This window comes from Strix aluco, chromosome 4 (assembly GCF_031877795.1).
Source record: "Strix aluco isolate bStrAlu1 chromosome 4, bStrAlu1.hap1, whole genome shotgun sequence".
NCBI classification, from domain to species: domain Eukaryota; kingdom Metazoa; phylum Chordata; class Aves; order Strigiformes; family Strigidae; genus Strix; species Strix aluco.
This window is the reverse complement of record NC_133934.1, coordinates 56,968,942-56,993,358: the sequence shown is the minus strand read 5'-3', so window position 1 is coordinate 56,993,358 and position 24,417 is coordinate 56,968,942. Positions and strand designations below refer to the sequence as shown.

The 24,417-nt window shown below is 36.8% G+C and overlaps 1 protein-coding gene across 1 annotated transcript in view; it reads left to right on the top strand.

Annotated features, from left to right (window-relative positions):
- The window catches only part of TACR3 (tachykinin receptor 3), a 41,521-nt gene extending 17,369 nt beyond the window's left edge, over positions 1-24,152 (top strand). The window contains exons 3-5 of the mRNA XM_074821433.1: positions 759-909; positions 20,716-20,912; positions 23,837-24,152. Of these exons, the coding sequence (XP_074677534.1) occupies positions 759-909; positions 20,716-20,912; positions 23,837-24,152 (664 nt within the window). The remainder of the gene's footprint in view (positions 1-758; positions 910-20,715; positions 20,913-23,836) is intronic.
- Positions 24,153-24,417: the final 265 nt, after the last annotated feature.

Below are 24,417 nucleotides of genomic sequence, written 5' to 3'. Positions count from 1 at the left end.
TCACCTTTTGCTCTCTTTCAGGCAAGTGAAAGAAGCCCTGGTCATATATAATTTTTATCATTTTAGGAGCCATGCACAGATATTTCTCTTTAGGGCAGTAAGGTCACTCTCAGTGACAGCTGGGGATTCTTCACTGATCATTCACTGGGATTTTATCTGAAGAAGGCATTTAAACCAGGAACTAACAGGAGACAAAATAAGTTATCTTTTTTTTCCCAGTGTTTATATCAGCAGCGATGATTATGTTGAACATAGGCAACAGATCTGTGTTGCCTATATGCAACAGATCTGCCACATGAAGTATGTTGGGTAACACAGGACACTTACCAGTGCCTTTGTATAAATATGCCATTTAAATACTTATTTTCCTCTTTCATTTATGGTCCTGACTAGACCTCAAAACACCTAGCTTACCCTTAGGATACTTGGCTGTGCAATAATTAAATCAATTCAGCTAGTTATGGACAAACATACCTTATTCTGCAGACACTAATCAGGATAACTATAAAGTCATTCTTAATTTATGCTAGTGTAATTTCAGAATCAGAACTAGAAACCCCATAAAGCACTTGCATTAAAATGTGAATAAATTTGCAGTGCAGTTCAAGGCTTTCATAAAGACAGTGAAAACACCAAGGACTAGTCAGTCAATATAAAACATGCTTTGTGCTATAGTAGCTCTCTTGACTTCTAGCAGCCCATTCCATTGGTATAGCTCCTCTGAAAGCACTTATCAGCTTAATGCTTTTTCATTGCAGGTATCATGTCATTGTGATTGTGCTGGTCTACTGCTTTCCACTGCTTGTCATGGGTATCACTTACTCCATTGTGGGAATTACCCTCTGGGGAGGAGAAATACCAGGCGACACATCCAACAAATATCACGAGCACCTCAAAGCTAAGAGAAAGGTACTGTTCCATTAAATCTCACTAAGTGAATCCTGATAACATCATCTGCAATTGCATTGCAAAGTATCACAGTATATTCCTTCATAAACACCAAGTCACTTGAAATAACAGTAATGAGAGATCTACTTCAATAAAAAATTTGATTAAGTTTGACAAGTTGACTTCTATGTTCACTAGCTATTCTTTTTGTAACTTTACTGTTCATCATTAAATAAAGGTAACATTTGGATTTTAACTTCTTAGTCCACATGTAGCAACGTATACTGTGTCTGATATGTGGAAACTAAGCCCAAATGTTTAGCCTTTACAGAGCTAAAAGACTTGAGGTTTGAACAATGGGCTAGCAAACCATTAGCTCCTCCTAGGCCAGATTGTCATCCTACTGAAAGAAAAGTAAATCTTAATGTAATTTTCAGTAGATTAAGGCCCATGCATTTTTGAGATGAGTTCAGATCGCCCTGTTCATATTGAATAATTTACATTTTAAATCAATAACTTTGGGTGAGAAATACGAACTATTTTTTCCATTATTTTCTTTCCATCTTTTTGACTATAAGTAATGCCTAATCTAACAAGACTGTGGATTGTGATTATTTGACTATTTCCAGTTCAGTGTTCATGATGTTGCAGTGCCATCAAGGTTTCTTTTTATAACATTCTTTCTCTAACTGAACTTTTCTTCTTTAATAAGGCAGCCTTTCTGCTTTTTTGTTTCTGACTTTTTTTTCATACTAAAATGCATTTAACCTTTCAGATTTGAAAAAAATGATACCCAAACATGGACTTCTAACTTACAATGATGAGGACATTTTCAATTGTTCAGTTTGCTTCCTGATACTGTGAATGTGTTTCAGCAGTGGCATATGCTACCACACTGTAGCAATAGCAGAGTGCAGCATATTGGGCTCTGAGAGGATAGGAGATCTTCTGCAAATACTGGAGAACACTGGAGTTTCCATTTCTTTCAGGACACTGCCAGGAATAGGAAAGTGTTTTCTCCCCATGCACTACATAAAAAAAAGTTGTTATGGCAGAGGATATATGAAGGGAAAGATTAGGATCATTTTCTCATTCATACCTTTTCAGACTCATAAGACACAAGTGCAAAACTTTCTACGTCAAGTTTCAGTTGTCAGAATGGTAGACATGCCCAGACAGCTTTATGGTATGATGTGCAATGCCTCCTATGAAAACGAAGGTGTTATTTATTTTTTCTTATACATAGCTGTTTTAAGAGGACAAATGCTAGTCTCTCTTAAGGAAGCAAAATGCAGTTTGACTAGTATTAACACTAGCACATTGTAACAGTTCAAAGATCGTTTGGAATGTGAACACAGAAAAAATGAAAAATCATAATGGAAAAAAAAAAACAGTATGCTTTGCATATTTGCCCCAAAGTGAAATTATTGGACTAACTTCCAGAAATGCTGAAAGCATTTCAAAAGATCAGCATTTCGCTCTATTTGCCCCAAAGTGAAATTATTGGACTAACTTCCAGAAATGCTGAAAGCATTTCAAAAGATCAGCATTTCGCTCTTTAACATTATTCATAAAAGTCCAACATTACCATAGTCTTTGCTATGCATGTTGTCACTTTCCCAAAAGTGTATTTTCAAAGTTACAAAATCACCTTTCCTACAGAGCATAAGCAGAAAAATATTTCACTGGTCAATTAACTGTGCTATTACCAATACTGCCCTTTCAGTCAGTGATAAAAAAGGAAGCAAATACTCAGTGGAGGGTGCCTGGGGTCTGATTCAAAGACAAACCGAGGAATTGCTTTCTGTAATAAACAGTTTGCAACAGCAAGTGTGGAAAGAAAATTACTAGAAGCTAACCTGGAGAGCCAGGAGATCCCAGAACTTCAGCACCTGTTATCGTAACGACTAAGTGAAATAATCATCTTATGTCATAAAAACTAAAGGTCTCTGAAGAGTAAAGCTGGCTTTTACTATATGATAAATATATGCAAGAGAGAAGGAGCAGCATCCTTAATTAAGGGATTTTAAATGTGAGAGTACGGCAATGCATGCCTTCAACACATTCAACAAGGGAATTAAATTATGTGCAGATATATTGTAACTGCATCGGTGACTTTTATTGGCAGAGCTCCATGACAGCTCTTCAGTTCCACTGCTGTGCTCTCCAGCAGGATTTATGAAATAACTGGTATTTGGAAAGATGAATCACAATTGGTCATTCATGTAGATGAACTAATAGACTGGAATCTAAATAAAGCTATCACTCAGCCTGTCTCTAATAACAGAGCTATTGCTTTTCCTTATTCAAACAAAGAAATCATCTGGTTTTCTTGCTATTTAGCATGCAGGTATCTAGACAAATGGAAAGTCTGTGCAGCTGTAATGAAGGAGAAATATAAAATAGCTGACTGCATGTTTCATATTATGCAATGATATAGTGCAAAGGATGTTTGATTAGGTTTATTTGAAATGGTATTTAATGTTAAGAAGGTAGTGAACAGTTCATTTCAGAAATTTAAAAGAAATGTTTGCCAAGAAAAGATTTGAAGCTTGAGAAAGCTGTTAGTACTTTGATAAATAGTCTCATCACTTCATATGTGTAGCTGTGCACCCTGAATCCTTCTGAAAGCAATATCAAAAAACAAAAGATTCAAAGAATTTCATAGTACGCACTACAGGTTGGGCAACAAAAAGTCATACTCAGTATCTTTAAGGGTCAAAGACTTGGAAGTTTTAGAAAGTCAGGACTACATGAGACTACTACCATTTTTTTTTTTTTTTTGACAGATCAAATATGTCAGGGACTGACCCATTTAAATTTGTCTGACATCAGTGTTTTGAACTTCTGAACGTTCACTACATGTGGGGACTTTGCAACCATTACTGCTTCTTAAAGCTCCTGGTATGAGATTGACTGATGGTCAGCTGAACATCATTTATTCTCCTGCAATTCCCACTTGCACAAGACAGAATTATAGCTTCAGTACTATCACACATAACAGAAGTTTATATAGGTGGCTCATAATGTTACTATCAGTTTTACTAGGCCAAAATGTTCTTTATGTTCAATGCAAATACTTAGAGACTTGCTCTCACATGTTGTCTCCACACTCTGTTTTTTCTATCTAACCTTCTGTTCCAATCCCCCAACCCCCTACTGCTGTCTTTGTCAGGAGATGCAGTTCTGATCCAACTGTCTTCTGGAAAAATAGTGTTTATCTCAACAGAAGATGCCATTGCCTTGTCCCAGTAGGAAGAATCACAGAATCACAGAATCACAGAATCAACTAGGTTGGAAAGGACCTTGAAGATCATCTAGTCCAACCATTAACCTAGCACTGACAGTTCCCATCTACACCATATCCCTCAGCGCTATGTCGACTCTACTCTTAAACACCTCCAGGGATGGGGACTCCACCACCTCCCTGGGCAATCCATTCCACTGCCTAATAACCCGTTCTGTAAAGAAATACTTCCTGACATCTAGTCTAAACCTTCCCTGGCACAACTTGAGGCCATTCCCTCTTGTCCTATCGCTTATTACTTGGTTAAAGAGACTCATCCCCAGCTCTCTGCAATCTCCTTTCAGGTAGTTGTAGAGGGCGATGAGGTCTCCCCTCAGCCTCCTCCTCTCCAGACTAAACAACCCCAGTTCCCTCAGCCGCTCCTCATACGACATGTGCTCCAGACCCTGCACCAGCTTTGTTGCCCTTCTCTGGACACGCTCGAGTAATTCAATGTCCTTTTTGTAGTGAGGGGCCCAAAACTGAACACAGTCATCGAGGTGCGGCCTCACCAGTGCCGAGTACAGGGGTAAGATCACTTCCCTGTCCCTGCTGGCCACGCTATTTCTGATACAGGCCAGGATGCCATTGGCCTTCTTGGCCACCTGGGCACACTGCTGGCTCATGTTCAGCCGGCTGTCAATCAACACCCCCAGGTCCCTCTCTGACTGGCAGCTCTCCAGCCACTCCTCCCCAAGCCTGTAGCCCTGCTGGGGGTTGTTGTGGCCCAAGTGCAGCACCCGGCATTTGGCCTTATTGAACCTCAAACAGCTGGCCTTAGCCCATCACTCCAGCCTGTCCAGGTCTCTCTGCAGAGCCTCCCTACCCTCAAGCAGATCAACACTCCCACCCAGCTTGGTGTCGTCTGCAAACTTACTGAGGGTGCATTCAAATACATAAGAACAGAAAACACTCTCCTTAACTTTATATCTTTTCTTTTACAGTTCCCCTTACCTCTATTAATTTTATGATAATATATCAGTGTGCATCTTTTTCAGCAATTTTCATGATTGCTCCATACTTACATCTCTGTTTGTATTCTTTCCTTCTCATAACACAGTTTGAGGTGTCATCTCAAATTCTTACTGCAATGAAGATTGATTAAAAGGCACATTTTTCCAGTATCAAAATTGTTTTGCAAATTTGCATATAAAACCAGAAAAAAATCTCATATGTTTGCTAGTGACTCATAGTATTACAGGAATCACTAAAGAGATGGTCAGGTTTACCAGCCTATCTACCTAAGGAAATTTTCAAAGTTTTATATATATATTTTGACAGCAAAAGTAGACATCCCATATCCACCTACAGTTAAATGCATCTATTAAATTATTTAATACAGTACATGCAGCACAGTGGAGGAGAAAATGAAAAAGTAGAAAACTTAGGACTTCCACCTGGAAATCTTCCATTTGGAAATAATATTCAAAACAATGTAGAACTGTAGGAATAATGATGTCATGAGAACCACTTTTGAATATGAATTTGAAATACTACATAGTGTGAAAAGTCAAATCAAGTAAGATGGCAGGACACACTTTTCCAAGTCAGGGTCAGAACAGTTACATGTAAATTCAAAAATCACTCAAAATTACTGTGTGAAAAGCTTCTACTAGATAAACAGAAATATCCAGGTGAAGTCTTAAAGGACTACAAGTAAATATTACAAAACGGCATCCCAACAATTTTAAATCATTTTCAAAATACTTACATGAAATATTTCCCCTCTTTCATAGACTATGGAAGTAAGCAATAGGACAGGATCTGAACAAACGGTCTCTGTAAGAACTACTGCATGAACACTTCACACGTATTTCTCTGTTTTGTTCTCTCTCTTTTTTTTTTTCCTTTCATGGATTTAGAGAAAGTTCGAAGAAGGGCAACTAAAATGATCAAAGGTCTTATGAAGAGATTAAAATGGACTTCTCAGTTTGGAGAGAAGGAGGCCAAGGAATGAGATGATCAAGGTTTACAGAACCACGAAGGTGGCAGATAAAGTGATTGAAGGAAGACCTGTTGGTCACCAAATCCTGAAATACAAAAACTAATAGAAGAGCAGTTCAAAGCAGGTAGAAGAGAGAGTACTTTATGAGAGGGTAATTTATGAGTTGGTAAAGAGCTTCTGAGACTCTCTCCTGCCAGATGCTATGATCTCAGAAGGCTCAGAAAGGGATTAGGTGAATTAGCAGGCAATAAACTCATAAATGGATACTGAAAGGATGAAGCAGGGATGCACCCCTCTCTAATACAATTTTGGATGCTGGGGCAGTATTAGGAAAACAGAAGATGGAAAATGGCCAGGTTCATGGGATCTCTCTAAACAGCACCTCCTACTGCCACTGTCAGAGACAGAGTAGTAGGATAGATGGACAACCGTCTGATCCAGGAGGAACTGCCCTATGTCCTTATGTTCCTTTTTTACACAGGAGTACAGCTATAAAAATATAGTTCAGCATATTATTCCTGACTTTCAGTGCAACTGAAAAGGCAGATTTTCCTTTTTTCTCTTTTTTTTTGCCACATATGAATACATGACATGAAATCACATTAATATACATTTTATACTACATTGCATAAAATAAGAATAGCACTAGTTAGAAATAATACTTTTGCTGGCATTAAATGGTAGCTGACCAGGTCAGGATGAAAGAAAGAAGCTGAATTGTTTCACTATGGAGTAGTTTATTAAGGGACATATTTTGTTAAATTAAAAAAAAAAAAAAAAAACCAAACAAAACAAAACAAGAGAGTCAAAGCCCAAAGCATTACAGTGTAGCACCAAAACTCATGGAACACTGAATTAATTATGAGCACCCAGAAGGGCTGACACAGATTTGGAAAAACAAGACCATACTCATAATATAAAGCTTGCTCATCAAAAATAGTTGATGAGAATATTACACTGTGAACTCACATGTCACATGGTAAGTAATTCTGAAATCCTTATTTTTAACAAGCAACCACTAAGTCTAGACAGACAGACTAGTTAGGTACAGCCCCATTCATAAAACCTCATGTGAAAATTTGCATCCAGCCATAAGAAACAAAACATTTTGACACTCTGGGTCCAAGGATTTTTCTTGCATGTGACTTCCTATTTCCTGCCAATACCATCTTGAAACTCCACTTTTATCTCAGACATTTGTTCAGACTTCTTCAAGGCTGGAAAATAATTACTACCCCAGAGGACTGCACAAAGACATGGTAAGTTTAGTATCTTCCTTGTTATTTAAGCAATCCATCTTCTCCTAGCTTTTCGCAGCATGAGGACCAGCATTTCAGTCCCCAATAACTTATATGTTATATTCTATTTTCAAAATGGCATAAGGGAGTCAAACAGTTTAATATAACAGAAAGTCAATATCACTTGATTATCCTAAATTCCATTAAAAACACCAGCTGCAATCAACTACTCTACACAGCTTTGTACTACAGACTTCAAGGGATAGCCAAATCTTCACAGCTGACCCCCAGTCTAAACTGAATCATCACATATGAATGTTGTTTAAAAGTCAGGCAGTAATAACCATAGAGTTTTTTAGCCTTTATCCAGGTATTGGTCCACCAAGTCCACACATATGTCTAAATATTCACTTCTCCATGTTATGTATGCAAAGAGAACCAAATCCTGGAGCACACAGATACAGAGGGAAGGCATCTGGGTTACAGCTCATCCAAATTGACCATGTAACAGCAGACTGTGGAAGAAACAGTGCCATGGTGCCTTTCCCACCACTTCTTTATTCATGGGGCATGAATGTTTCCACCTTGTAGATTCATTTATGTTTGTGCTTCATGGACAAAAATGACTGCCGTGCTGATGTAGGAGCACTTTACTTGCATACTGACAAGGTGCCTGCTCCAGGACTGTGCAAACATACACAAAGGGGAACATGTGCTTCCCCCCTGGGAAGATACCCCTTCCCTTTTGTTGATTTTACATTTCCAAGAGTGATAAGTGAAACAACCTACCCATTCTATCATGGGGTAATGAGGTGCAGAAATTCAATTTGTTATGAATAATATGTATTTCCTGCCAAAAATAGGCGCCTGTGTAATTTTTTGGTCCATCAGTAATCCTCTTCTGTAAATGGGTCTACTCTTTGATTTTGCAGAGATTGACAATGAAAATAAAATGAAAGAAAAAAGATAGAGGTATGCTAGAACAGAAACAACAGAGAAGAGGAAGATGGAGAACTAAACCCTATTTTAAGAACAAGTGGTCTCACTGATCTAACAGACATACCACTATGGCTTATATTATGTGGATGGCTATATTGCTTGACTATGTGAAATTTCATACAGCTACAGTTAAACTACCATTTATCCAAAATGCGGACACATTATGAGTGCCTTGTAGATCAAAGCTTTATCGTGGTGGAAAACCACAGCTGTACTTCAGGGCAGCCATTCATAAATCTAGCAAGCATTGTTCAGCACATTCAAAAAGCAAAAAGACTAAGTAATATCTGGTTGAAGGACAATTTACCCCAACTAGCATCATTTCTGAACATTCCACGGTTTTGTTGTGAGTCAACAATCAAAAAAACCAGAGATGCTTTTAATTATTCCAATCGTTATGTGGAAATGTCCACTGATTTATTCCTTAGGCAGTTGAAGGTGTGACAAAAATACCACCCAAGGAGGCAGCTTGTTACAATTGTACAATGTCTTTCCTCTACATGAAATACAAAGAATTGGACTAAAAGTTTCTGAAGTGATTAGTTCTGAATGTCTCTTTGTTTTCCCTATCATAAAACTAATCTAAGTTTATGATTTCATACTTTTAAGTCAGTGTCTTCTGAGGTTAGACGCACCTAGTCATATATCTTAGACTTTGTGAAACTACTCTATAAGTTAAATACATTTGAAGATTTTCATATCAGTGAGACATGGTAAGTTTTAAACATCAGTTTTATCTGTGGTTGGGTTTGACATTGTCACATTTCTTGCTTAAAGTAAAGAAAAAACAACTCAGGAAGAAGGAATTCTCAGGAGCTTTTAAAGGGTCCTCCAAGACCAAACTTGTCCCTTGTCTCCCAGACATTGGAAGATGTTGAACTCTGTCCAGAGCTTTCTCCACTTATTCCTTGTGTGTCTGTTTACGTCTTTCAATATCAAAATGTTAAATGAAAACAGGACAGGAAGCAGCCTCAGGGCCCAAGACCTGTCATCACAGGCAACCCTAACAGAATTCTTCTGATATCATCTTAAATCTTCATCTTAAAACCATTTTGCCTTCTGTATCACTACTTCTAATGGAAAGTGTTCTAGAAATCTCACCACTCCTAGAGTCTCATTTTCCAGGCTAAATTTATTTGTGGACAGCTCTATTGATGCCATTATTTTCTGTTAGCTTAATTAATTAATTCATATCCCTCGCTGGTGACACCTTTACAGGTGGTTGTATAGCCATATACTTGCTCAGTATTACATAAATGAAACAAGCGCTTCTGGGTTTTTTTATAAAACAACATCTGTATGCAGCAAGAGACCAAACTCAGACAAGGAATGCCAGCAGTGAAGTCTCACCATGGTCCTGCGCAGTGGTAATAACACTTCCCTGTCTCCACTGAAAATGCCTTATCTGGAACATCCTAATACCTCATTTATCCCTTTCATTTATACCTTTCAACTGATGACCTGGTCGTGTTGTAATGAATCAATACATCTGTCTCCTCCTCATTTGTTCACAACAGTTCATTACACAGCTCACAACAGGAAATTTTATTAGTCCTTAATTCAGCAAATCCCAGAATTTTTCCGAGTGTGATTCTACTTATGGAAGAACAGTGTAAAACAATCTCCAAAACTGTCACAGTACCAATCCAGCAGTTTCTGTCTGCTCTGTGATATCTGTCATTGCCACGACCCCACTTAGAGACACAATCACTACAGGTACCACACTAAGTCTATGACTAGCACTTTGAAGTTACATTTCTGCTCCTGCAATTCTTCAACATCCAAGTTCTTCTTCTGCTATGCCTCTGTAGCAGCAAAGCTGCACAGAACTGTGTTTTCACCAATCTTATTTGGCATGCTCTTATTCTTCTGTACTAAACTCCTCAGTAAATATATTAAATGAGGCTGATATCAAGACTGACACTTACAGAATATATCCTGGTTTGGAGGAAGGTTAGTATTAAATACTTTCTAATAAAAAATGTGTCTCTCCACTACCTTTCCAGTGGAAAGTGTTTCCCAAATCGTGCTCAGTAGTGAAATGCAACAGGTAAAAGTTACTTGCAAAAACTAATAACTAACTCTGCATGGGTAAGTCAGCACTGGTCATGAAGTAGATTATTGGACCAGACTGCAAATGTTAGTGTTCCACTAATGTTTTGAGCAGTTGTCCCATACCCATACAGATACCCTGCTAGACTCACCGGATCATTGTTAACACAATAGTAAAAGTCACTACTTGCAAGTAATTGCTATTACAGTTAAAAGCTTGCAGAATAGGGATTTTTTTTAACCTTATTTTCTCATAAGCTTAACAAAAGCTTCTAAAGCATAATAAGGGCCAGAATATCATACGAATATCTGTCTGGTGAAAACACTAGCAGAAGAAGATATCTTTTCCTATTTTGATCAGTAATACATTCCCATAGCTATTAAAAATCTCAACAAGAATACAGAGTATTTACAGGAAAACTTGATTTGGGCATTTTTATTTACCTTTAATTAAATTATTAAATTCTTGCACAATCAACACATTAATGACAATGTATGACCCCCCTCTCTAAACACATATGCACAGAGGCTTTTCTTCCAGCAGCATGAGGCAGCATAACCAATATTCTGAGAAAACACTTTTTTTAAAGTGTTAGAAAGTTCTGTTAAATACTTTCCATTATTGAGTATATGGACTGAATACCTACTGAAAATGTAGGGAATGAGCAAAGTAATTCTTAATGTTGTGTATTATAATTTTCATTTTATAGTCTCTCTTCACATGCTTAGCAATTGCCTAGGGAAAGACTGGAACATGAGGTACTGGGGAATTATTTTCACTGCATGTTAAAACCAAAATATTTTTTACAGAGCTATTTTATGGGCTTAGAACTTCGGAAAAACAGGGTTCATCCTTTGTCCTTTTCAGGATTTTTTTTTTTCCCGGGAATTTGTTGTCTTTTTAATTATTTGCTCACATTTTGAACAATTTTCCTATTGAGGTAAAAATAAAGTCAGACCTCCTGATCATTTTCTGAACAGCATTAAAACAGTGAAATATAACAAAATTGCTAGAAGCTGCCCTGTTCTGCTCTCTATTTACTAAATAGCTACAGCACACTCAGCAACAGTACCAGCTTGCATTCATTGTCTCGAGTTTTCCTAAAACAGCTATGAACAGTGAACACATCACTCCACACTCATCACGTGTGCTTCAAGCAGCAACCACAGGGGAGTAAAAGAACAGTAAATTCTGAAAATGGCTTTATGCTGTGCATAAACCTTGTACAGTGCAAGTATTTACTGACAGACTGATGCAAGTTTTCTGGTTAAAACTTTATTATAGAACAGCTGGCAATAACTCCTGGTCAGGGACAGAGTTAACAGACTGGTTCTGCATGGTCAGTGAGTGGGCTCAGGATTGTGCACTTAGAAGTTTCTCCTCTGAATTTCTCTATTTATGATCACTTGTGGCAGAAAATTCATGTGAAATATTAAGTCTAGTCACAGTCCTAGGGCAAAAATTTCTGTTCAGTAATGCCTCATATTTTTAAGAATGGAAGTAACACTGGATTAAACAGACCAAAAATTTTAACAAACGACTCCAATGTTAGTGAACTCAGTGGGTTTCTAAATGCATTGCTTAACTGAACTATACACATTCCTTAATAATAAAACCAAGTTACCTACCAGAAGGACAAACGAAAACCAAATCTGTCTCTTTTTCAAAATTGAAATTTTAAGAATGGAGATTATGATCTCCATGTTTAAAACTATGGAGTTGGGTTTTTTTTAAGACAGCCCTCATTTCCTCTGTGTAGTTTTCCCCAAGTTCAAGTCTGGGACCTGACCCTCCAGACAGATAACTTTAATATCCCACATTCAGGACAAAGTATATTCCTTAAAGTCTAAGCAAATTCTTTCACCAGCTTACAAACAAACCTTGAAAACCTCACGAGGTCTTTTGCTGTCTCTGAATGTGCCTCATCTAATCTGCAGTCAAAATTATCCCATTACATATACTAAATTGCGACCACATGTGTAGTCCTGTGTGTGTATATATATATATACACATAGATAAGAGAGCTCATAAGAAGATCCTTCCTTCTTCATTGACTCCCTGTAAGAAAGTAGTGAACAAATTAATTTTAGCATGTGTTTTGAGTCTGTTGAGCTTTCTGGAATGGTGCCCAGCACCTGTGTTGTGAAAAGTCCAGGAAACCTGACACAGATCAGTCATTTTAGAGGACTGCAGTGCCGAGAGCTGTATATTCAGCAGAGCAGAACTGCAGTTCCAGTATCGCACTCACACACTTTTACATTCATTGCATGTTGCTAGTCATGTAAAAACAAAACATAATTTCAGCACATCTTTTTCTGCGTTAAAGCAGAAGGCTGTGTGGCTCCTTCCTTAAGACTTAATGTGAGAAACCTCACTAAACTGTTACAGCATAAACTTACAATGAGGAAACCAGATGAAACAACTCAGAGACATCACAAATGGTGGAAGGAGCTGAACTGCAGAGAACCTAAAATATTCCAAATGTGCTTTTTAAAAGCAGGTGAAAATTATCACCTACACATAGAGGGGTGTCTGTGTTATGTCTATTGATACCTTCACCTAACAAATTTAATCCTTTAATTCAAGTACTTCATGCTTTAGAAGTTTCTGTACTGCAACATTGTAAACAACCTATTCAAAGGACCTTTATGTCATTACTCATTTTCTGGGGTCGATAGAAAGAGTTTCTTTGATTTCTACAGGCTTTGGAGCAGGTTTCCTAGGAAACAGTTTCAGCCACCCTGGCATGGGTCAGTTGATACCTTATTCAATAGCAGTATCAAATCAGTGCAGTAATGATCAGTGTGTTGACCACTATGGCCAAGTAGCATGGATACTTTGATACTTGAAGCAATGCAAAACTGTCTGTACAAAAGCAGAAATAGCAGATGCTGTCAGGACAACGACACTCCTGATACTTTTTAGCAGGAATAATTGACCAGAGCATATACCACCATTTTACTGATCAAATATTTCCAAAATGTTCCATATGTGAATTACAAGTCTACTTCTCCTAATAAGTTCATAACCTGGTACAGTCATTTGTGGAATAACAAAAATAAACTAAGGTCATCAAATGCAAAATATAAATCTCAAGCATCACTGACATGACCAGTTTCTTTTCAACTCAATTTAAATTAAAAAGAGACTGGGGGACACTATCAATTTTTGTTTTTTCTTAGGTGGTAATAAACACTTTTGCTTCAACCTTTGAAAGGGAAGATGTTACTACCATTGCAAATGCATGATTATGATGGCAATAAAAGAATAGCTTTAACTGTGTTTTTTTCCTGAACAGAATTTTGCCATATACTTTAAACAAGTACAGTCCAGGAATAATTAATTTCACCTTCAAGCAACACAATTTTATTCCTATCAACAGAAAAGAGAAGAAAGAGGATTGTCAAACTAGGTATCAAATAATCTGCATCCTTTCCCGTGATGTTCTTGTGCCAAAATTATAGAGAAATATGGTAAATAATAAAATGGTTTTTAATTATATGAATCACTTACTTAGCTCCCCTAAGTGAATAAGATGGAAAAAAAAAAACAAAACCACAAACTAATCCAAAAGACTGTAGGCTTTCCATATGAAATAAGAGTCTGTGCTCCTATTTTGAAGATAACCAAAGGTACCCATCCCATTTTAGGTTCAAGAAGGCAGTTTCCATTGATAGGAGCCCATATAAAGCAAATCACATGTAGGGATACTTTTGCACAATTCATTGGCATAATTCAGCGTAGCTTTATTTGTTTATTGCGCTGTTCAATATAAGGTCTGTTTTCCAAGAGAAAAAATTCAGATGTGCCAATCCTTCTGAAGTCTTACATGGAAAATGCAAGTGAATCTTAAAACATTATCAAGGCTCTGGGAGAGCCTTCAATGAGAATTAAAGGTCCCAGAACATTTTCAGAATTGTGACAGAAAATAGACAGAAAGAACCAACTACTCCTATTGGGAAAACAAAAGAAGATATGATTGTTTTGTTTCCCCCACATCAAATTGCATCTCTGCTTGGAAGCATGGAAGTGAAGTGTGCCCCATCACTCATTCCAGGTCAGGAAGGAAACTATTGTAAAATAAGTCATGGTGTGAATTTTAGGTACAAAAGAAGTAGATAAGCTTTTTCACTTTATTCAGAGCTAGATCTCAGGTGGATAACCATATCCAGTAATGCTGATCACACAACAGCGACTTGGAGTCATTTTCTAAAGAACTTCTTATGCTACTCCATGCTGAAGACCAAGGCAATGATACAAGGCCACCTACCTTTACAGGAAAAAACTTTTAGTTTGAGCAGCAGACATTAGCATATTGTCTAATATCTAACAATCTCTTGTGAGAAATTGAGACATTTCTTTCAGATAAAGTAGCATAAGACTTGTGGCAACTTCTCCTCCCTGCCTCCAATCAGATGCTTGTGAAATCATGTCTTCTCAAGGAAAAAAGACTGAGCAAAAGATTTACCCCTATTCTTCAGATATTTCTTGACATGTTGAGAGAATCTTAAAGTCACTGTCAAATCTGTGTTCCATGCAACATTAGAAAAGCATCATTTAAAAATGGCATTAGCTAAAACCATTCATGAAAAATGTCAGAATTGTTTTGATTTGTCGGAGGGGGGAACCCCACATTTTAGCATTTGTAAGACAGCAATCTGATTCAAAGCTACTTCATACTAGAACAGAATATCTTTTTCAACTTTACAGCTTAAATAACAAAGTGATTCTGAATTCTGTCTGCCGCAAGTGATTATGCAAACTGAAATGAAAAGTAGTTTCTTTATTTCAAGCAACTGAGAAAAAATGGATGAAAAGTATAAGTCGGAAGAATAAAATTATTTGTTGAGCACTGGAATTGAAAAGTACCTTACCTGACTGAAAGACTTCCAAGCTCTCCAATTCTTTCTCCTTCTAAATGTGCATCTCCTTCAGCTGTTAAGAATCTATCCTTTCTGTGGGCTAAAAGAGCACAGAAAATCCCTGAGCTTGTCAAAATTATATGAAAACCCACAGCACTTGGTATATCAAAAAGCAGTCCTATCTCTGTACTAATACCAGTAGGGTTACCTTTGAATCCTAATTTTCTTGCAAAAGACAGATGGTTTACTCCAACTAAGCATTGTGGAGAAGCAAAAGACATAACGGTGTTCCCTTCTCTCTGGTGCTTGGTACACAAGTGCCATCTATGTCCCCATACATGGGGAACATGGGATTGGGAAGTGGATTTACTGATTGCATTCTAACACGTTGGGATACTTCGTGCAATATTAGTTTGGTCTTTTACTTCTTCCAAAAGAGCACAGAGCAGAAAGAGAAACACAGTATGACTCCCAGGGATTACCTGTGAACTGTGTTTAAGTTGTATTCATGGACAAGTAATATCCACGAGTGGGTAAACAAAGACATTGTATGACACCGTATATGTTCTTAAAGTATTTGCTGTTTCCCACTTATATCTGCATAACACCCAGGAGTATAAGTTCCAAAACTAATGACATTTTAGTGTGTGATATTGATACAAATGAAATCAGAAGCCAAATTCTTGACCTTGTAGAAGCAGCAATATCAAAGATGACAATAAAGAGCTGCAGAGCAGATTGAAAAGGAAATGATTCCATGGCCTAAGTCTTACGTAATGGTGGCAAATCAATGCCTCACAATGTGAATTGCTATAGCCCCCCAGCAGCAACTGCGTCTCTCAGAAAAGTATATTTTATTCCTAATCTTTCAAGAGCTGTTCTCAATGCTACATCTAAATCAGACTCATTTTTCTAGCTATTTTTAATGCAAATAAATACAGGAGGAAAAAAAAATGTATTTGCTGCTCTTTCCAAGTGTAGCAGACTCTGTTAGCCCCTTTTCACTTTTACTGCTTTAAATGTTTCATAACAAAGGCAAACCTGCAAACTTCAATTCCAATGAACTTATGTCTGTTTTGTTCTTTTAAATACATTTTTTCTCATTACATATCATTCATTAATGAAAAAATGTTTCATACTCAGAGAGGAAGGATCTAAAGGAACAGGCAAGACTACAAAGCACATAAATTAACTTTTTTTATAGACATAGTTTTTCTTAGACATAGGCAGAAGTACAATATCAGCAGAATATGTTGATGAAAATCAAAATATAATATACTTTGATTTTCCATCATATTCCAAATCTAGCCTCAAAACTTGCTTAAAGGTTGCACAACTGAGAGACTCCATACAACTCATTTTAACAAAAGTCCTGCAACAGAAAAACACCCCTTTCCTCCAGCCATGCTGCCCACAACACACAAAGGGAGAATGAACAGAACACTGGGGGAAAACAGTGCCACTGGGACACAGGTTGGTGATGTTCACTGCAATCACACATTTTGGAAAGCTCCGCAGTGAAATGGTGGCAGGAACAGAGCTAGAGATTAAGCACAACTAAATTCAGTCATTTTCTCATTTGCTTGTTTTAGAAATGTTTCCTAATGCACAAGAACAAACCCTTGTTATTGAATTTTAAGCAATGCAGAACAGAGGAGAAAGCAATTGAAAAATGGTAGTATGTCAAAAAATAAAGCAGAATAGGCACATTAAAAAGAAACAAAATAAAATAACTTTGTATTGTCAGAGCCACAGGTCTAAGTACTGAAAAAAAACCCCAAACCCAAACCATTGAGGGTCTCTTTTATACTCTGCAGTTGAACTTGCAAAGAGTCATTGGAGATTTTTTAGTGAAACATCACAGTGTACTGGGAAAAGACAATCAGGCTTTTGTGGTAAATGCATACTTGGTCTGTTTCACTTATTTTACCTGTGCCCTAATTTGGCTTAACAGTTTACTGGCACTCATTCACGAGGATTTATACCAAGTAAAATCAAGGTGCCCTGGGCTTATAGACCTTGAAGGCACTTTCTGTTCACAGTTATTGATATTATCAAGAAATGAAACTTAACACTGGAAAGACCAAGGGGATGGACAAGAACCACAGCCATAAACTGTAAGGTATGGCCTTGCACAGTGTGTGTGCCTGTGAAAGAGGAAAAGAAATTGGGAATAATCTCCCTTCTTTTCATCTTCCTCTTATTGCTCTTTTCCTCCATTTCTGCAAGACATACTCAGTCTTAGCTGATGAAACAAGGACAGAATAGTGCTTTTTGATTCCTCTCATAACTTCTGTGGTTGACTTCAAATTCAATAACTTCCCTGTGTTTCAAACAATTTTATGCCACACAGACTTGCAACATCTCAACTATGTTCTCCTTAGGTAATATGTCAATGAGTGCACTGTACTACATAAGTGCTCAAAAGAATGACAACTTAACCTTGGCTTTTCTTAAACGCCCCTTTTTGCTGGAAAAGTTAGCACTTTTTTGTTCTAGAAGAAAACACTTTACACATTAATAAGGAAACCCCATTGCATGTCTACCCCTAAATATACATATATCAGTATATTACCATTCACTTCAGTGAAATTCAGACTGATACAGCCTGATCTGAGAGAAAAATGATACTTTAAATTTTTAGATAATTTTTGTTATTTATGAAAAACAGCTGCAAACCTGAATGATTAAGAACTTTACTGCCTGTCATTCCAGTGATTTGTTACTTCAGAAATGAAATCAGACACTAATTTCCATCTAAAATAATCTTTTGTTTGTTGTCTAGTTTAACTATTTGCTTCAGAAATTTCTGCTTTCAGGATGATGATGACTTAATATTTAATCATGGATTTCCAGAGAGAAACAGCAACAAGAAAATTTTATGCTGATTTCACTGTTTTTAATGATGAGTGTTTTGTTTTAAACAAAACAGTAGCCTTGCAGGAAAAAATGTGATTTTTCTGGGCATGGTTTGGCACTTTTCATTTCAAAACTTACACCCCCAAAAAAAAGTCAAAACATTTAAAATAAGAATCGAATTGCCTGAAATTGTGACAAGAAAATTTTAGTTAGGGATTTTATTTGGGTCATAGTGTAAATAGCTATTTTGGGATTTCTATTTCCCTGAAGAAAACCTGAAGTATTATATTCGGGTTAAACCAAAACTTAATTCATTTTGTGTTACTTTCTGAGTGCAGCAGTTGAAATAAAAAAGTTATTATTTGTACAGTCTGTGAAGGTTTATTAACTTTAGGAGACCTTTAAGTAGACTCTTGAAGTACTGCTTGCCTTGCCCTTCAATACAAGACAGAAAATGGCCAATAAGAATTTGGGTGTTAGAAAAAAGAGAAACAACTTCTTTTTTAAAATGTTAACACAATTTAGTAGGCCGAACTGGCAACCTGCACTCTTACCGTGATTTCTAGCAGCTCTGAGACATGAGTGACAGTGTTCAACCAGATTAAAATACATTTATTGCTGGAAAGCTCTACTATTTCAGTTCTCAAGCACTGCACAGATGAAAAATTCAGTATAAATAAGGATTTGCCTAATTACACTTTGAAAACTTGAGAGAAAAATATCCTTCCACTTAGTACCTATGATATTCCAATAATAAATAATTCTAGGAATACTTTCACACGCACAGCTGGTACTGCAAGACTTGCTAATTAAATATCAAGGCAAGTAATTAGACTCTCAAGTGTTCTGAAATTACAGAAATCCTGAACAGTGTTGAAGTAACACTTATCATTCCTGGCAAGTATAAAAACACAGCAACAAGCAAAGTGCACCCGTAAATCAATGGACAGAGAGCTCAGGTATTGTGGTAATGCTACGGACTTAAATCTTCTACCTGTACAATGTGTGCAAGGCACAGGCATAAATCCCCAGCAGAAGAACAATGGAAGTTATGTCCAAAGGAGTAGAAAAGACATGACATTTAATGATAGTCTGAGATTTGACAACATATTTTTATGGCATCATTTCAGATACATAAATTAGGTCAGAAATGTCTAGTCACATACAGTCACAACCTCTTCCCTCCCGCCAAAACATCACACATACAGTCCCATATACATCTATACATGCCTAGATATAGATATACAGATGTACACTCACCAAAGGTGAAAGTGATACTATATTCTGGTGTGTTGCCATCCCTTATAATAATACTGATCTTCCTTCTGCAATGATTTACAGTTAACTGATGAAAAGTGCTTTAGAAGAAACAAATATTAACAACGTTGTATGTGTGGATAGATGCCCCTTTAAGTGATGATCAGTATATGTATCAGACAAATCTTGTACAGTAGAGTCCCAGCCAGCAGGAAAGCTTGTAAAATGGTGACAGATATTAAATGAAAAATTGCTTTATGTTTCCCACAGAAAGATGTAACACGAGTTAAGAATGGCACCATGACATTTATATGTAAAATGATTTAATTACCTTAGCTGAAATGTTATAAAAATAGCAGTTTAAGACATGTAAGCATGGGAAATTTCAGCACTCCTTCTTTTTTTTCCCCGGGCAAAACTATAGACAGTAGGAAATGGCACCTTGTCCAGAGAAATGAAAGGAACTGTTGATACCAATCCCTATCATTCCTTAGTATTCACAGTACAAATGAACAAGAGACCTCCCAGCACAGATCTATCATGTCTGGCTTCATTTTACCTACAAAAAGAAAATATGTTGTGTAAACATGTGACATATTGTGTTGAAAATGGTAGCTGGGCTAGTATTTGGCATAGCTGAAGGAGGAAAGACAGGAGTGAAAATTTTACATGACTCACAGCTTTTCTTCTTGTATTTCAAGCACAAAACAGAGCTTCTCTTCATTTGTGCTTAATGGAAACTATGGTAGCTAACAGATGTTATGATGCCTGCAGAAAACAGAAAATAATGATCACCAGCCAAGGAAATTGTTAGCCTCTGAAATTAAACAGGATACTGCAGTTGCTCATTTCCTATAACCTAGTGTTTACTCAAATCACAGCTAATAATTGGGGGCAACAGAAGAAGACACCAGGGTCAATAAAGGTCGAAATGAGATGTCCAAATAAAACACCCTGTAACCTTGTTACATTATCAGGTGCACAGAAAAAAGTAGTATTTCAGATAGACAAATATAAGTAAGCAAATATATTACTTGGAAGAATCAATGCAAATAAAGTTAGAGAAGATTATAATGTTATTTTCCTTAGGGAAAGGAGGATCTCCAGCCAAGAAGAAAAAAAACCAAACCAAACAAAACCAAAATACCCACAAACAGAAATTTAGGAAAGTCAGATTAAAAGGAAAATTATATAAAAGCATATTCATCTTTGCTTTGACTAACTTTAGTATTAAATGCAAGAAAATTATTAATGGATGTTGAAATGCTAGTCCAAATAAAAGAGACTAATGTATATTATAAAATGGCATTATTAATTCCTTCTTTCAGGTGGTAAAAATGATGATTGTGGTTGTACTGACATTTGCCATCTGCTGGCTGCCCTACCACATTTACTTCATAGTTACTGGGATCTATCAACAATTAAATCGGTGGAAATACATTCAGCAAATCTATTTGGCCAGTTTTTGGCTTGCCATGAGCTCTACAATGTACAATCCCATTATCTACTGCTGTCTTAATAAGAGGTAAGAGTTGGTTATGAAAGAGTTGGTATGCATAAATTCAATGAGAATATAAATTGTTAAAATGGGATAAAAGACAAAGAATTCTCACTTGAATAGTTTTCAGTTAGTGGGAAAGAACACGAAACCAAATAAAACCCTTCTTTTAGGTGTGTACTTGAAATTAATCCCAAAAAAACAAATGCGCATTTCCAGTAAAGACTTTGGTCTACTTAAAATTTCACACCAAATTTAGTATTCAGAAACCAACCCTTCCCATTTCCATATACAAAATTTAAAATCTATAGATTAATATCTTTTGGCTTGCAAAACATTAAAATAAAGAAGACAGTCATTAGTGATATACAGCGCAATCTGTATGTTCACCAACTAATTGTAGCCACAAATTTGTTTTGCAGTGCTGGAAGGTTATAATATAAAATGTGATTTACTGTGTATTTTATACCTCACCATTAAATTTCTACTGAGCTCTGAGGTCTGTAACAGGCTAATAAAACAAATATTTATATTCTCATTACCGAATACTATATTACAGTACTGTTTGATAGCAATGCATTATGCTCTGAATTTCAAAGGCACTGCACTTGCTGAGTTTGGTGAGATTTTACATATATATGGCAGTTTCGGACTACTGGATTGCAGAAGGAACTCCTGTTTTTCATTTCAGCTTGTAGGACAAGGATCTAAACAAAAATGATCCTGGTCATCCTCTTTTTCACTATTTCTTCCAGTATTACTGGATAAAGACCACCAAGAACAATGAATTAGTTCACAAACTCAGTCAGTATGAATCAGTATTGAATAAGTAATCTTAAATATTATTTTAAATCTCTTTTGAGTGAGCAGCCAGTCTCAAGCGTAATTGCTGACAAGCTTTATACCAATTTTGTTAAATATTTATAAAACCCTACTAAAGATCATGCAATACATGTCAAAAGGAGTCTAATTGAAAATTAAGTGACCAAATCCTGCTGAGTTTTTATTGGTGTAAAAACACTGGATTCTGCATCCTTGATGAGGATAGCTTATGATGTTTAACATTCATAGTCTTTTAAAATGTCAAGGCATGCCTGATTTCACCCAGCCTTCTGCTCCTTTTGACATTTACAACTGTTTGAAGAAGAGGTAAAGTTTTGGTATGCCAGGACGAAATCCTAACTCAAACAGCAGATTTCCCATTAATTTCAACAGAAACTAGATTTCATTCGGTGTCCAATGTATAAAGGTGAGGAAGAACCAGGCTTCATATTTTCTCAATTACTACCATAAAACCTCTAAAACGTTGTTATTTTCTTCAAAAACTTTTTATGGCGGAGTTACAAAAGATGTTATTAATTAAAAAATACCTCTGGTGTGGCTTATGTTGACACTCATACACTGCAAAATTAAACATCTGGATTAAAGAATACAAATCAACAAAAATTTTGTAATTTTGAGACACACTAAAGGTCACCTTGGTCAGAATTTAATGCGAGAATGAAATACTGGTGAAAGATTTCTTATAATTAAGTTCCATATTGAAATCAAGAAGCCTGAACTTCTGCTTTCTTTTCATGCAGTAGGAAAATACAGCCTGTTTCTGGGAGTCTGATCAATTCATGCAGTGTTGTTACCCCTGCTAGATCTAGCATCAGGCAGAGTTATAACACCTATCTGCAGCCTCAACTTCCAGGCTAATTAAGATATGACTTATGCATCTAGATAAAGAGAGCATTATTTCAAGATGAAGAAAAAACACGCCCTGAATAAGAAAGAGGATAGAAGGTGAGATGAAATATAATACAGTCTAAAGATGTTTAGGTTTTGCAGCTTCCTTCACTAAATCCATTTCCATCAGAGGTTCTTTCAATATCTTTTCATAATGTGGACTGCATCTAAACAGAGGAATGCTGAATAGCAAGCTACCTGCTCGTTTGTCATCATGTGACAGCTCTATGGCAAACTTGAAAAATTGAGGAGGGAAAAAAGTTATTTCTGTGAGATCAGTCAACTTTCACTGAAAACTTAATCTAAATTTGTATCTGTAGTCATCACTGTGGTAGCTGAACCATTGCTCCAAAAAGCTTACAGACACAATAAACACAGCTGACTGCTGAAACAAAAACAAGAGAAGCAAGACAAGTAAGGACATCTGATAAGATTTAGGTCTAGGTGAAAAGGTGTTCTTCTTCAGGTTACACATAAAACAAATTATTCTTCTAATATATTTGACTTCTATTCCAGAAATGCATACACATGAAAAGTAACAATAGTCTTTAAAATATATCTCTGCCTCTGAATTGAAATAAAATAACACTGTACGAATATTGCAAGCACTAATGCACTAAAGCTTCAAAACTCCTGTTTGTACATTGTTCACATTCAGTTTTCAACTTTCCAGGATCTTCTTTATCTATTACAAATTATTTTCCAAATATATGAAAAATTATTAGTCATTACATCATTCCCATTTAAGCATCTCTGTTAGACAGGGAAGCACAGAAGGGATATTGGAATCCAGAAACTGAAATGATAATTTAGATAAAAGAATGCTACAAAGTTTCTTGCTGAGGGAAGATGAAAATATAGGTGCAGATTTCATCACAGGTCGAATCAAAACAATTTCTGTGAAGACAGTGCTATGAAAGCTGGTGTTTGTTCATTTAGACACAGGCAAAGGAAGGGAAATTGAGTATCAGAAAAATACCGATGTTAAAATACAGGGAAAGTATGTAGAAAATCAGAAACAGAAATGAGCTGTTATCATGAACTTTTTTACCCTGCTCAGACTTTAGTCAAACAAACTCCCACTGACTTCACCACAGACAGAATTAGGGGCAAGATAATTAGTCAGGTCAGTGTCCTGTCAGCATGGTATATGTTTTCAGATGAAGGCCTGTGGCTGGCTCTCGCAAGCCCAGGCTTTCACCAAGCATCTTTCCTCCCAGGTTCCGAGCTGGCTTCAAGCGAGCTTTCCGCTGGTGCCCCTTCATTGAGGTGTCCAGCTATGATGAACTAGAGCTCAAGGCAGCCAGGTTTCATCCTACTCGGCAAAGTAGCCTATATGCTGTGTCCAGAATGGAGTCCAGCATGACAGTGGTGTTCGACACTAATGATGGAGACAACACCCATGCCAGCCGTAAGAAAAGAGCAGCTCCGAGGGACACGAGTTTCAATGGCTGTTCACAGAGGAATTCCAAGACCGTCTCCACAGCCTCGAGTCTCATCAGTTCACTGCACACATCAGTAGATGATTATTCCTAAGCATTTCATGGTGACAGTCGCTAGAAGGGCAGCACTGGACAATGCTCTCCTACTTTTGGACTAGATATTCATACCACAGGAAAGCAAACATGATTCCACTGACAAATCCTAGCTATAAATATTGTGAGACTTTTTGGCATCACTTTTCTGCTTTGGAGAGAAAGAGGAACTTTAACACATATGTATGCATCAGTCCGAAAGAACAGTCACACCTTAAACACAGCAATGTTTGTAGGGATCATCTAAAATCAGCTAATGGCATAAA